The 15,253-nt window shown below is 33.9% G+C and overlaps 1 protein-coding gene across 1 annotated transcript; it reads left to right on the forward strand.

Moving 5' to 3' along the window:
* Positions 1-4,645: 4,645 nt before the first annotated feature.
* Positions 4,646-9,993, forward strand: LOC110696972 (protein NRT1/ PTR FAMILY 1.2-like). The gene is made up of 3 exons (XM_021874306.1): positions 4,646-4,820; positions 4,992-5,235; positions 9,630-9,993. The coding sequence occupies exons 1-3, from the start codon at positions 4,646-4,648 to the stop codon at positions 9,991-9,993; spliced, it is 783 nt and encodes a 260-aa protein (XP_021729998.1).
* Positions 9,994-15,253: the final 5,260 nt, after the last annotated feature.

Here is a 15,253-nt window from a genome sequence, read left to right on the forward strand (position 1 = left end):
TCAGAACATAATCATAATTACTTTAGAACATAATCAGATTAACTTTAGAACATAGACATCTAACTTATAACATAATCAGAATTGCTTTAGAACATAATCAAGTAATTTAGAACATAATCAGATTAACTTTAGAACATAGACATTAAACTTAGAACATAATCATAATTACTTTAGAACATAATCAGATTAACTTTAGACCATAGACATCTAACTCATAACATAATCAGAATTACTTTAGAACATAATCAAGTAATTTTAGAACATAATCAGATTAACTTTAGAACATAGACATTAAACTTAGAACATAATCATAATTACTTTAGAACATAATCAGATTTACTTTAGAACATAGACATTTAACTTAGAACATAATCAGAATTAGAACATAATCAGAATTACTTTAGAACATAATCAGAATATGGAGATGTAATTAGAACCTAATCAATCATATGTCTTGACACGTACATTACCCTTCTCTAGCCCCGAATTTCATTGTTTTTGACATTGTCCTTCATAGGTTTCCATGTGCTTCAACAAAAATACTCCACAATCATGTTTGTTTGCATTGCTCTTCCATTTCATCTCAATGTTTCTTGTTTCGAAAGTGGACAAAACGACACTCTTGTTATCAATTTCTTCATAAAATTCACCAAATGCCTTCAACTACAAAATATATATAAATTAACCTTGAAGAAGATAGGAGGGGCAGTAGGCAGAGTAGAAGAGGCTGTAGTAATAGCCATAGCAGCAACAGATCTATTGTTCGAATACACATACTCAAAAAAAAAATTCAAAAATTGACATTAATTTGCAAAAATCGAACTAATTCGAACAAAAAAAAAATAATTGACAGATCAAATTTTTCGAACATAAATATTTCACAAAAATCAAACAAAAATAATTCACAAAAGTCGAACAAAATAATGAACAAAAATCGAACGAAATAATGAACAAAAATTGATCGAAATAATGAACAAAAATCGAACAAAAATCATTCGCAAAAATCAAACAAAATAATTCGCAAAAATCGAACAAAATAATTCGCAAAGATTCGAACCCTAAATTTGCTAAACTCGAACTCAAAATAATCAAACTCCATACGAAAAATCCAACTCAAAAATCGCACAAAATAATACGCAAAAATCGACTCCTAAAAATCGCAAAAATAGAACCCTAAATCCGAACCCTAAAAATTGCAAAAATCACCAATTAAAACTGCAAATTCACTTGAACATCATGCTAATTTCATGAAAATTTGAACAAAATCGAAAAGAATAACATACCTGAAGCGAAAATCCTTCAAATTGCAACTTCTATCATATTTTTGGGGGTTTTAGGAGAGAGAAAATGAGAGAATCGGGAAGAAGGGAAAGAAAGTTAGAGGAGAGAGAAAAGGTTGGGAGGTGGGTAAGGGGTTGAAAAAGTTGGACACGTGTTTTAATCTTAACCGTCTAAAACAACTTGATCCTACGGTTGAGATGGATTCTTATATATCTAGGGTTCTTATATATCTAGGGGTTCTTACCGGATCCCTCCCCTATATATATATATATATATATATAGTTATCGTATTAAGATTTGCACCAAAAAAAAATCGTATTAAGCTTGCCTAAAATTAGCATTATAGTAGTACTCCATATTTTGTTAATTTTTTTAATCTCATCCTAGTCTTCCATAGATATGTGTGAAACTATTAAAGTAATAAATATGAACATAAGCTTCAGGGTTTTTTTAGGTTTGATGAAAAAAAAAAATTACGTTTTCATTATTATTATTATTATTATTGAGTGGTGTAAACTGTAAAGTAAGTGGATTTTGAAAACTATAGTATTAGTAGGTGGTTTGATCGAAATGGTGTTATTATTAGTAGGTGGTTTGATCGAAGTGGTGTTATAAAGTGTCTAAACCCCATTTGATAGGGGATCCCACTTGTTGGGATGAGAATCAAACCCCTGTCACAAGGTGTAAGGAAAACCTTCAAGTCTCCAATTAACTAAGCCAACACTAATTCTCATATGGATAAATTATGCAAGATTGACTAATATTTACTTCATCCATTTCTTTTTAGTTTACACGTTTCTTTAGTCACATTTGCAAATGCACAAATTCAATCATTAATATCTTTAATTACCGATAAGCAAAAATTATAAAAAGTTGATATTTAAAAATATACATTGTGATGAATCTAACAAAATCCACTCGACTATATTTTTCTTCACATATAAATCACAAAAACATGGTCAAAGAGAGGTGTGTGAATAGTGCTAAAGTCAAAACGTGTTAACTAATAAAAAACGGTATATTTTTTTTGAGTTTATTGCTAAACTGCAAACTTCTTGTGTATTTATGTCATGTAGTCAAGAGTATGAATAATGAAAATTTAATAAAGAAACTTACCAAAAAAAAAAAAAAAAAAATTACTACTGCTGTATATGATATTGTGATTTCATGAGTAAGCAACACGTAGTACTACTACTATAATTCACCAAACACTTCACAAACTTTATACTCCGATGAAATTGGAAGTATGAAGTGTCAGTTTCGTGTCAGAAAACTTATTTTGCGTAACTAACCATGTTCTCCAAATTTCCGCCCCCCAAAAGTTTTGTACTTTTCCGTGTTAAAGAATTTCTTCAAGAAAGTAATATACTCGGTACTTTCTTTAATAAGGAGTAGTTTTTAAAGTATCCCACTTTATAGAGTAGTTGGATCTTTTATGGAGTATATATATTTGGGTGTATAATTATTTTTTCTTGAAGTAATATTTGGGTGTACATAGAAGTAGGTATAACTGATAATTTTATGTTTTTTTTAACCCATTTTAAATAAAATATCAAATGAGCAGAAAATACAAGTCATGCACCTAATTAGGTATATGTAGTTGCATTAGGACTTTTAGGAGTTCCCTCGTGAGGAGGGTCTCCTAATGTCCTCTATTTTTCTTACCTTTATTTAAAAAAAAAAAAGGTGTATATAGATATAGTTTCAATTGACTAATATGGATTACTAAGTTATAAAAAAGTAAATTAAATGTAGTAAAATATTGCGTACGAGTTGTAATTTGTCTTGAAATTAAAAAATAATGTGTAGTTAATTCAAATTAAGGGATGTTGGAGGAGAATAGGAGATTAATACTATTAAAAAAAAGTTTATGAGAAATGTCTATGACTCTGTTTGACAAAACTAGTGGTAGCAGATAGTTTTTAGTGGTCGATTAGTGGGTATCTATCAAAGTAACGAGTTGCTGTCAGTTAAAAGTGGATAGAGTTAATATACATTGATACATATTGTTTCTTTGAAGAAAAATTCACAAGTATGGTTAGAAAGTAATAATAATAAAAAAATAAATTAATAAACACTGAACGCGACCTGCTACTTTTAAAACACTTTTTTTTAATGTGAGAAAAGTTATTTAAATGCTACCTCTATCCTCAAAATTTACAACATACAATTTGATTACACAAAGCACTCAGGAAGAATGAGGATACTACATACCTCATAAAACTTCAAAAGGAGACTTGTGATTTATGAATGACAATTTAGGCCAAAAAGTTCTTGTTATAGCCACTAGCCCGTTACAAGAAAAATCCACATATAAGTCGTCATATTTGGGACAAAGAGGCAAGGATGACTTTCACACATTGTCGATTAGTTTTATGATAGCTTATAAGTTATAACTACTAATGTTATCAAACTTGTCTCAATTGCTAGAGACGTGTAGAACTTAACTGTGAACCAATTTTGGAATGAATAAATTGAACTTTCTAATTTAAGTACTTTAGTTTATACTTTTATTTTTTTGGTGTTTAGAGAGCCACAGGGACGATTGATGAGAATCGATCCCAAGATCTCTTGGAATCGGAGGGAAGCTCTAACACTTGATCTATCTCTCACTCTCTCACTTTATTTTATACTTAAATTACAATAAAGTTGTTATAATAATTACTTGTAATAAATTTGAACTTTCTAATTTAAGTATAAATTATTAATTTATTTTTAATTGAAATTGCAGCAATGAGGGATTTGAGAGAGCTGCATTTTATGGGCTGGAGCCCAATATGATAGTTTATCTAATGGGAAATTATGGATTGGAATGGCAACTGATCCAACATTCTTTTTCTTGTGGGCTGCTGCTACCACTTCACCCCTATTTTGGGCGCTTTTCTTGCCGATTCTTATGTGGGCCGCTTCCCAATGATCGCATTTGGCTCCATTTTTTAGTCTCTTGGTAACTTTACTCCGTACTTTGTATTATTTTACAGAGTATTTATTTTTTCACTACTCGTATATGTTTTCTACTACGTAATTTATTTGTTTCCATTATTCCGTTATGCATGATTTTAGGTTTTAAAATATTAAGGAGATACTTAATTCGGTTGGAATTAGGTGTCTATGTAATGTTTTAGGATGCCCGAAAAAATTGTCACATATATGGTACGAGTATACAAGTCATAATATTCCACGATATACGATTTAAGTGATAGGTGAACGTAGAAATGTATTAAAATATCTTTTTGTATGATCACGAGGGATTGACATATATGACAGAAGAAGTAATAACGTGGATCGAAATAAAAAAGTTGCATGCTTGCATCCAATAACCTTTAAAGAAAAAATTTATTTTGTTAATTAATTAACTAAATGCATGACATTGATACTATACCACAGGGACGATGCTTCTATGGTCAACAACTATGATCCAGGAGCAACGCCATACAAATTCGAATCCGCCGCTAACACTAACCCATCTCCAACACCATTTCAGCTCATCCTTCTTTTCTCTTCTTTTGGCCTAATGTCAATTGGCACAGTGGAATTAGGTCTTTACATTAGCCTTTGGGGCAGATCAAATAGCAAGAAATGGAGTAGACGAAAATGCAAAAACCGAATTGCGTTGGATTATTAGAGGCTTCTTCAATTGGTACTATTTTTCGGTCTCAATATCGGTTCTCTTTGGTCTTACATGTGTTGTGTACATCAAGATCATGCAGGGTGGCAAGCTGGCTTCGGAGTTCCTACCTTGCTTATGTTACTTTCGGTTGTTTCGTTCTTCTTGGCTTCTTCGTTTTATGTCAAGGTGAAGCCTCCTAAGGCTAGCTTGCTTACCGGATTCGCTCAAGTCATCGTTGCTTCTTGGAGGAATAGGCATTATGAGTTTCCAAGCGAGTTGAATGTGGACAAAGTTTATCATGTTGTGAAAGGATCTACGCAAGAATTTCCAAGCGAGAAACTAAGGTGATGTCCCTTTCTTTTTTTTTTTTTTCTTGAGTTATTTGTTTCTACTTATTGCTTTGTAACTTTGTTTATTTCAGCATGGTTGTGCAACGACCTTCACCAAAAGGATACATAATTACCAACCCCGTCCCAAAATAATATGTCACGTGTAGAGTGTCCACTGTGCGAGTTGTGCGAGCTGGGTTAGGTTAGGTGGTTCGCGGTTGGGGTTTCATGACACACGGCACGACACCGTAGGGTAGGGTGGGCCGGGTCGTGGGTTGGGTCGGAGAAGTTGGACACACCAGGTTAGGTTCGTGGGTTAGACGAGTCGTGGGTGGGTCGAGCTGGGTTCGTGGGTTAGACGGGTCGTGGGTGGTCGAGCTGGGTTAGTGGGTTAGACGGGTCAGGTGGGTTAGTGGGTTAGGGTGGGTTAGTGGGTTAGGGTCGGGTGGTTGTGTTGGTGTTTTATTTTTTACAAAATTAACATATTTGATGGCTTGCTCAGTTGCTCTTAATTAAGATGCCTACATATCCTTATATTATTATAAAATAAGGAATCAAGCCAACGTAGTTCTTATATTGTACTTCTTTTGGAATTTGGGGGGAGGAGGGGCTTGGACCTATCTTTAGAAAACTAAATTTAATTTTGCAATTAAATTGTATTTTTGAAAATAAGTTGCCTACGTATCCCGAAAGAATCAAAGCCCAGTAGTTCTTATATTGTACTTCTTTTGGAATTTGGGGGAGAGGGGCTTGGACCTATCTTTAGACAACTAAAATTTAATTTTGCAATTAAATTGTAATTTTTCGAAAAGTAAGTTGCCTACGTATCCCGAAAGAATCAAAGCCCACGTAGTTCTTAGCGTACCTGATTTAGACTTTTCTAGCCACCCATGTTTGTTGCATCATCATCCCCGGAAGCTGCATCATCCGTTGACGACTCCAATATCATCACAGGATCATCTTCATCGTCTTCGTCTTCCTTTAAACCTTGAGTTCTTCTTTCAGCTTGATCCCAATCTTTCTTACAAACACAAATTTGAATGCTTTCCGGAGTTAAGCGAGATCTTTTTTCATCTAACACTCTTCTACCTTCACTAAAGCAGACTCGGAAGCAACAGATGAAGCGGGAACTGCAAGTATATCTTTTGCAATTCTCGCCAATATAGGAAAACTTTTTTTATGTTCTTGCCACATTTTATAATTTGAAAAGTTGTTGTTGGTTCTCATGTTGATATGTCAAATAATCATTAATAGCAAGTGTTGAAGAAGATGATGATGAGAATGATGTAGATGCTTTGTGTTTTTTTTCATAACTTTATCAAGAAAACCAAATCTAGAATCGGAAGTGCTAGTAGTAGTTGGTGTTGCCAAATCAAAACCATAAATAGATGCATAATGATCATAAGGTCTCCCAAAACAGATTTACATTTGTTAAGATATTTACTAACATCATAATCGATACTTAAACTTGTATAATAAATTAAAAGATTTTCCAAATCTTCAGCTTTGACACCGGGATCAAGAATAACAGCAATTTCCATAAATGATTGGAAATTCACTAAATAAGTATGCCACTTACGTTTCATGCTATCAAGAACAGGACGAAGTCCATCAATCATCATATGCTCTTCGATGGTGTGAGCAACTTTAACACACTCAATTATGACTAAATGAATATTAGGCTCATAAATATAAGAGAAAATATGAGTTGCAATATCAAAGTATTTTAAAACATCACGAACAAAAGAAGCATTAGTCCAATGACTTTCGCTTATTAACTCAGTAGGATCAACACGAGTCTCATTGTAAAGTTGGGTCAAACTGTCACGATACTTTATAGCATCACTCAACAACTTGAAAGTAGAATTCCAACGGGTAGGGGTATCAATAGACCATTGTCTTTTCTTAAGACCTCTCTCTTTACACAAAGCTAGTTACTTTCTTCTAACTGACTGAGTAATCCTAATCCATTTTATAACTGTTCTAATTGGGTTTAGCAATGGTTGCAACTCAGCGAGACCCTCTTGAACAGACAAATTCAAAATATGAGCACAACATCTAACATGCAAGAGACTACCACCCAACAACAAATGCAACTTAGAGTCATTTTTTCAAATAGTCAATACACTTTGTGTTTGCAGTTGCATTATCAAGAGACAAAGAAAAAACTTTATTATTCAAGTGAAATTCTTTTAAACAATCCAAAATATGAACTTTGATGTTAAAACGGTATGCTTTTCTTCCATAGCTTGAAAACATAGTATACGTTTTTGAATAAACCAATCATCATCCACGCAATGAGCAGTAATGCAAAGAAAAGGTTCGCCAAAACTAGAAGTCCATGTATCACTTGTAAAACTAACACGACCATCAAAAGTACGAAATAATTCAATCAAACCACTCCTATACTTATAATAAGAAGTTTGTGTTATAACGTCTTAGGGTATTTCGGGGGACACGAGTAAATGCAGGTTGTAATGCAACTTTATTAAAATGCTCAACGTTTGCATTTTCACCGTAACTAAAAGGGTATTCATTAGCAATAACTAAAGTACTTCATTTCATCAATCATTCTATCTTTACTATAAATGAAAGGTGTACCTCCGCCGGGTTGGTTCATGTATTCCACCCAATTGTATTTGGACGCCACCCACCGAAGGACGGAGGCCATTTTCGAACAAGTCGTGTTTATTTTGCAAATGCCGACTTAAGGTTCCGGTTCCATCTCCCGTTTTCCAACTATATGACTTGACATTTGCACCTAGCGCCTTGCAAACTAGGCATGTACACGTGAACCTCTTTGGTTGACCGGGTTGCCATCCCGGGGGTGTGACCTCAACTCGTTCAAAATGTTTCCACACCCAAGAAAATTGTGCTCGACCTCTACTTTCACCGCCACCACCCTTTCATAAATCAAATTATTGAAATTAATTTTAAACGCTATTCATGAAAAGAAGCTTTTAAATTTTAAATATTTTAATTATATTTATTTAAACGCATTTTTCATGGTAATTAACTAATTGTAAATCATAGAAAATTGAAAACTAAACTAACTTTATTTTTTTAAATATTCATAACAATAAAAATTTAATTAGTAATTACCTTGAGATGAAGGTTGAGATGTTGGTTGTGATGTTGGTTGCGATGGAGGTGACATAGTTGAAATCGATGATTGATGGGAGAAATGTTATGGTGGAGACGTTTGAATATTTTGCCTATCTCCTAAACCATAATCTCCATATTCATTGACAAATTGGTTTAAATTTTCCGTATTAATTTCATACGTAAAATTTGCACCACCACTCCTTTGGCCACCACTTCGACCACCACTTTGATTCCTTCCCATTCCTCCTCTTGAGCCCATTTTTTTTTTTTTTTTAATTTTTTTTTTATGATTACTAATTATAATATGGAGAAGAACTTTTTTTTTTTTTTTTTTTTTTTTTTTTTTTTTTTTTTTAGAATCTTAAGAATGCTAATAATAATATATAGGAGATTTTTTTAAACAAAAATAAAACTCTATATAACACTTGAGAATTTGAGAACAATTAAGAATTTTTGAGTAAGAGAGAAAGAAAGCTTGAGTTGTGTGGAAATTTGAGTGAAGTGTGGAATTGGTATTTATAGGGAAAATTGAAGGGATGATCATACACTCAAAAAACTAGCCGGTACATACAAAAAACTAGCCGTTAGTTTTGAAAAAACTAGCCGTTTTTTTTTTAAATGGATGTTAGGCCGTGTGGGTTGGGTGGGTCGTGCGGGTTAGGTGGGTTGGGTGGGTCATGCATGCGGGTGGGCTGTGCGGGCTGGGTTGTGCGAGGTGGGTCGGGTTAGGTGGGTTCACGGGCTAGGTGTGTCGAATTAAATTGGTTAAAACGGGTTGTGAGAGTTGGGTCGAATCAAACGGGTTAAACCGAGCTTGGTTGAAATAGGTTGTGTTGAAAATTTTGGACCCACGACACAACCCGGGTTAAATTCGAGCTGTGTCGGGCTGTGCCAGGTTAGGTTAGACCCACGTGACCCACCAGCCGTGCGGGTTAGGGTGGGCTGGGTCCAACCCGGCCCACTGGCCACCTCTAGTCACGTGTATATTTATGTTTGTCCTAATTTCCTAAATAATATGCGTGTTATTTCTTTACATTCCTCTTAACTTACTTTAATATGAACTCTAGAAAATAAATACATTTGTGAGGTGGAAGGTGGATAATTTCAATAAATACTCGTGTTAATGAATAGGTAAATTTTGTGTAAAATGTAAAAATTTGGAGTAACATTAAAGATTAAACCCATTTTATACACTACTTTTCTAGTCCAGCTAGGTTCATTTTTCATTTATGTCATGGTAAAACTTTGGTCTTAAGTAGTTGAGGACATGAAAAACTATGGCTCATTGTTTTACATTTTGATAGGTCTCTAAACAAGGCGTGTATTGTGATGGACCCTAGACAAGACCTCACCCCAGATGAAATGGTGGTTGATCCATGGCGTTTATGCACAATAGATCAAGTTGAAGATTTCAAATCAATCATCAACTTAATCCCATTATGGTCAACCGGAATCATGATGGGTGTGCATGCAAACACAACTTCATTTCGAGTCCTTCAAGCATTCTCGATGGATCGACATATCCTAACCCCAACCTTCGAAATTCCTCCAGGCTCCTTTGGTACCTTTGGACTAATCACATTGATGTTTTGGCTCATCCTTTATGACCGTGTTATCATCCCTAAGGCGTCCAAGGTCATGGCAAACCCGTACGTTTGCACGTTATGACACGAATGGGAATTGGATTACTACTCTCATTTGCGTGCTTGTTGGTGTCCGGAATTGTGGAGAGTATCCGTCGAGATATGGCAACTAAAGGAGAAATCTTAGAAGATAAAACCTCTTCCACGGTGCCTATGTCGGCATTGTGGCTAGTGCCACAAGTTTGCCTCTTTTGCTTGGCCGAAGCCTTTTCAGCTATCGCTCAAATCGAGCTTTTTTACTCGGAATTCCCTAAGAGTATGTCTAGTATAGCATCAAACCTTCAAGGGCTAGGCATGGGTATTGCAAGCTTATTTGCAAGTTTAATTATAACTGTTGTTGACTGTGTTACTAAAAAATTTGGGAAGGAGAGTTGGGTATCTAGTGACATTAATAAGGGTCACTATGATTACTATTATTGGATCCTTGCTGGTTTGAGTTTGCTTAACTACATATATTTTTTGTTTTGTAGTAAGGCATATGAGCAAGGGAAAAGGGATTTACAAGATACAAAGGGGATTAGTGATGCATGACTACATAGTACATACTCTTTTTAGATAATTAAACTTTGTTTAGTGAAATTAATGTAGATATATTTCTATTAATTTTCATAAAAGAAAAATTTACTTAGGCCTATAAAAATATATATGTACTTCAATGTTTGGGTAGGTATAACTTGTTGATCGTATTCCTAAATGTATGTGACATGAATCATGGGATGGACTTCTTTGTGGCTATTAAGATAAGACTTGCTATGTTTTTCATACAAGTATTTGGTAAACTGGTTAGAACTATCGATGATCATAGTGAATGCCTTGTGAAGTTGTGATAGGAGGATAACTATCTTTAAGGTCTTGTTCATTTCACCTTATTTTTGCTGAATTTAAATTATTTTTACTAACTGAAATTAATTTTACTGAACTGAAATTAATTTTGCTGAACTGAAATTATTTTTACTGAACTGCACTTTTTTTTTACTGAATTGAAATTATTTTTGCTGAACTGAAATTATTTTTACTGATTATTTTTTTTAAAGGTGAACTGAACAAGTGAGCAGGTCCTAATTCTATACTATTTTCTTCTATTTAACTATCGTTTTGTTATTGACTACATTACTTGGTAGGATTCGAACTTTAAATCTCTAGCATCTGAGGTAAGAAAAAACTTATCAAGTGAGCCAATAATTTGTTGATTTTGTAGTAAGCATATGAGCATGAAAAAAGGGATTTACAAAATACTGGAGTACAAGATACATAGTTTAATTTTCATGTCAAAAAAAAAAAAAAAAAAAAAAAAAAAAAAAAATCTTCTTTGAAAGCATGACTACTCATGTTAGATAATTAAACTTTTTTGTCGAGTATATATTGTAGATATAATTCTATTTGTTTCATAAGAGAAATATGTACATAATTGTTGATCATCATCCTTACGACTTGAATCACGGACTTTTTTTTTCCTTTTTTTTTGATATGAATGACGGACTTCTTTGTGGTAAGATATTACTTGTTACATTTTTCATAATAAGTATATGGTTAATCAAAATGGATGAACTATCGAAGAACATAGTTAGTACTTTGTAACAATGTAACCTGATAATAATCTCCTTTGTTTTAGTGATGACCTCATTCTCAAAGGTTGTAGTTTTGTTCTTTTAATTAAAATTGAATTTCATGGACTATAAAACTATCTCACATGTATCTTCAACGAAACTAAGCAAAATAAAATATTATTATATCCAATTCATAGTATCAATCAAGTTGGTTGTGTTGTGACCAAGAACAGTGAAAGGCGGTGATAAATAATAAAGGGGTCGGCAAATTAAGTAAATTATAAGCATTAAGAAGCTATAGTTTTGACTCCTTTTGCCTAATCACTTTGCCTAATCAAATTAAGTAAATTATATTACCACATGCTTTGTGTTGCCTTAAGTTTCTCTTCCTTTTGCCTAATCACTTTGGGGCCGTTTGGTTCACACAGGGGAATCAGAATGAAATACAAAAAGGGAATGGAGGAGAATGAAACGAAACCCTCAAAATTAAGCATAAACAAGTTAGGGAATCACACCACCATTGCACCACCACAACACCTGTCCTTCATTTTTTTCCAGCCACCCACCTCCCAACCAACAGCCACCCCACCGGCCGCACCTCATGCAGACCTCCACGAACCCAAATCCAAACCCACGCCACCCCAAGAACCACCAAGACCGAAACCCAGCCAAGCAACCCCACGAACCAAGACCGAACCCAACCACGCAACCCCACAAACCACGACTGAAATCCAAACCCATGTCCGGTGAGGTGTGACAAAACCACGACCGAAACCTAGCCAAGCAACCCCACAAACCACGTCCGGTGAGGTGCAACCTTTGGTTCGGTGGAGGGGAGGGTTTTTTAAGGGTTATACGTGGGTGGGGAAGGGTTTTCGGGTGGGAGGAGGGGCGGCGAGGGTCGGGGGAAGGCCGGCGAGCATCCGGCGAGGTGCTACTAGTCCCGGCGAGGTGGTTTAGGGTTAAGGGGTATGGTGGTGGTTGGGGAAAGAATGGGAAAGGTAGGGGGTGGGGGGTGGGGAATGGATTAGGAGGATTTTGGGTAAACTCAAAAATAAAAAGGGGGAATAAGAATGACAAAAGAGGGAAAACAAACACCAACAAAGTAATCATTCCCATTCCCTTTCCCCATTACAGCGAACCAAACGCCCCTTATTGCTTTCACATTCCCAAGCAATATGCATGTTCCGTTTTAAAACATTTAGGCTAATTTGTCATAAAGAGCTATTTATGGTAATACTTTCGTCAAAAATGGCCTATTAAAAAAAGTTGACGAAAAAGGACCTTATCTAATGAACTAAATTATTCAATTAAAGTTTTGGGGGTCGTTTGGTTCTTAACGATTAAATTTTGAAAATTGGCAAAAAATACCGGGAACATTTTGGTTTGGGTATGATCAAAATGAACTTTTTGAGACATTGTTGGCATGCAAAACGAAGCATTTCTGATAATTCTTTGTCAATTTGACCTCAAATTGGATTTTTAAGAACTAAAATGACCCTCAAAAAGTTTAAATTGAGCCATTTTTCCGCACGCAAATTGATACGACTTCGAACTTGCAAATCAAGACATAAATTATAACCACAAGCGAGATTAATTGGTCCGACTCACAAAATTTAGGTTTGATGTATGAGGTATGGGTTTAGAATCGAAATTCAAACCAGGCCATGTGTTTTTTGACGATTTTAAGAAGTTTAAATCCATACCTCACACGTTGACCCAAGGTATAGAGTTTAGAAACTTACAAAAGAAGTGAGTTTGACTCATATCAATAGTTTCAGGTATCAAATAAAATAATCTTCATAATTGAACTTAATACATGATACACGTATACTAATCAAGGTCTAAAACCATAACATCATTGTTTCATTATGATTTCAATCAATCTCATATTTACCACTACTATGTGTACTGTACTAAATGCATGGTATAGTACTGAAATTTATGTAGTAATTTAAGTAAAAACACAATTTAGAAATAAAGTAGGATTTTTGTTGATGTTATAATAATAATGTTTACATGATCTGATTGATCACACATGAAACTTTTATACGATACACAATATTACAGCCAATAATATTATTAATTACTGTCTATAAAACTTGTTGCAATTATAAATAGAATATGGCATTATGCAAATTGGCAAGTTGTAAAAGTTTTTATCTAATTTAAATTGAGTACATAATTATTGTTAATAAATCACCGGAATTTTGCCTTTCTTTGTAGACAAAAGGTCATTATTCAAAGTAGATTAATAGTTTATACTCGAAAAAAAAGCCTATGCATGCACTTGGGAATAAATTATTAGGGAGGGAAAACTAACATTGTATCGGTATCATACCAAATTCAATCCTTAGTACGGAACTCGAATAAAAAATTCGAGAAATTAAAAACAAGTATAGTTTTTTTGCGGCGGTCAAAGGTGATCAATGCAAGTGTTCACATTGTATTGGTCAAAGCACTCCTTAGCCCCCTACAAGAATGATGAGGAAACATGTCAAGCTGAAACGAGTCGTATTGAAAGTCAACATACTTATGAGGGAATATCCCCTACAATATCCTAAAATAATTATGATCCATGTACATTTACTACGTATTACAATTTATATTAATCGTAATAATGTAAATAAATAAAATTTAATCGTAATAACGTATCTTATTTTTTTTCCTCGAAAAAAAGTAATATTCATTTCTTATGTTATGGTCAAAGCACTTCCTAAAAAGGTTAGAGTAAAATAAACAATACTTACCCAATCAACCATAACCCTACTCTTTGTTCTCTCGTCAAACTTAGCCATCATAGTTTAAACTCTTTGTTCATTCGTCAAACTTAAAGTTCATCAAACTTAGCCATCATAGTTTAACCTAATAAGTGCTTCCATTGATACATCAGTAGCCATATCATTGATGGTAAGCCTCATATACTCTTCTTCCTTTTCAGATCTTTAGTCAGTAAAGATCACCTACAATATAGTGATTGCAGTCTGTTATATTGTGTAGTGATTGCAGTCCGTTATATCGAATAGTCAGTTCTCTATAATATAATGAGATCTCATGTTGTTAGTCATGGTGGCTAGGATTCTTAGTTTTATTGTTTGTAGTGTGCGAGGGAATACAAATTAAAGTTGGGAGATTTATATTATAGATTTGTGAAATTGAGTGTCTATTGCATATATATATCAATGGAACACATACCACACCGTAAAAAATGATGCAACCTCTAAAATTATCGAGAGCAATTCTAAAGCACGATATTATTATTTTAGGAGTGTTTGATAATTTATGTGGAGTATCTCATAGGGATAATGTGGCAAGTGCCGGTTGACTTTTATTCAATAAAATCACCCTTGCATTCCCCTATTCCATTTAATTAAAAAAAATAAATATTTATCAACAAGATATAAAAAAATGAAAAAATAGGTAGTGTCCCCCTAATTTATGATTTTTTTGCCAATTTTATACTTGTAGCGTTGATATGAGCTGCTAAATGTTTGCTACTCTATTCATTTTTCTAATGGGATAAAAGATAAATTTTGATGATGTCACAAATCTTCAATAAGTTTGCCTGAAAATTATCTTTTGTAAAGAAAATTCCTTTATAATTTTTCCTAAAGTAAATAGCTTAATATCGTGCTTATTATGGTTGTTCATCATAAACATTATCTTCAATTAGAAAGTGGGAAAAGTCAACTTGTCATTATTGACTTAAAGTTTTTTTTTTTTTTTTTTTTTTTTTTC

This window comes from Chenopodium quinoa, unplaced genomic scaffold, assembly GCF_001683475.1.
Source record: "Chenopodium quinoa cultivar QQ74 unplaced genomic scaffold, ASM168347v1, whole genome shotgun sequence".
NCBI classification, from domain to species: domain Eukaryota; kingdom Viridiplantae; phylum Streptophyta; class Magnoliopsida; order Caryophyllales; family Amaranthaceae; genus Chenopodium; species Chenopodium quinoa.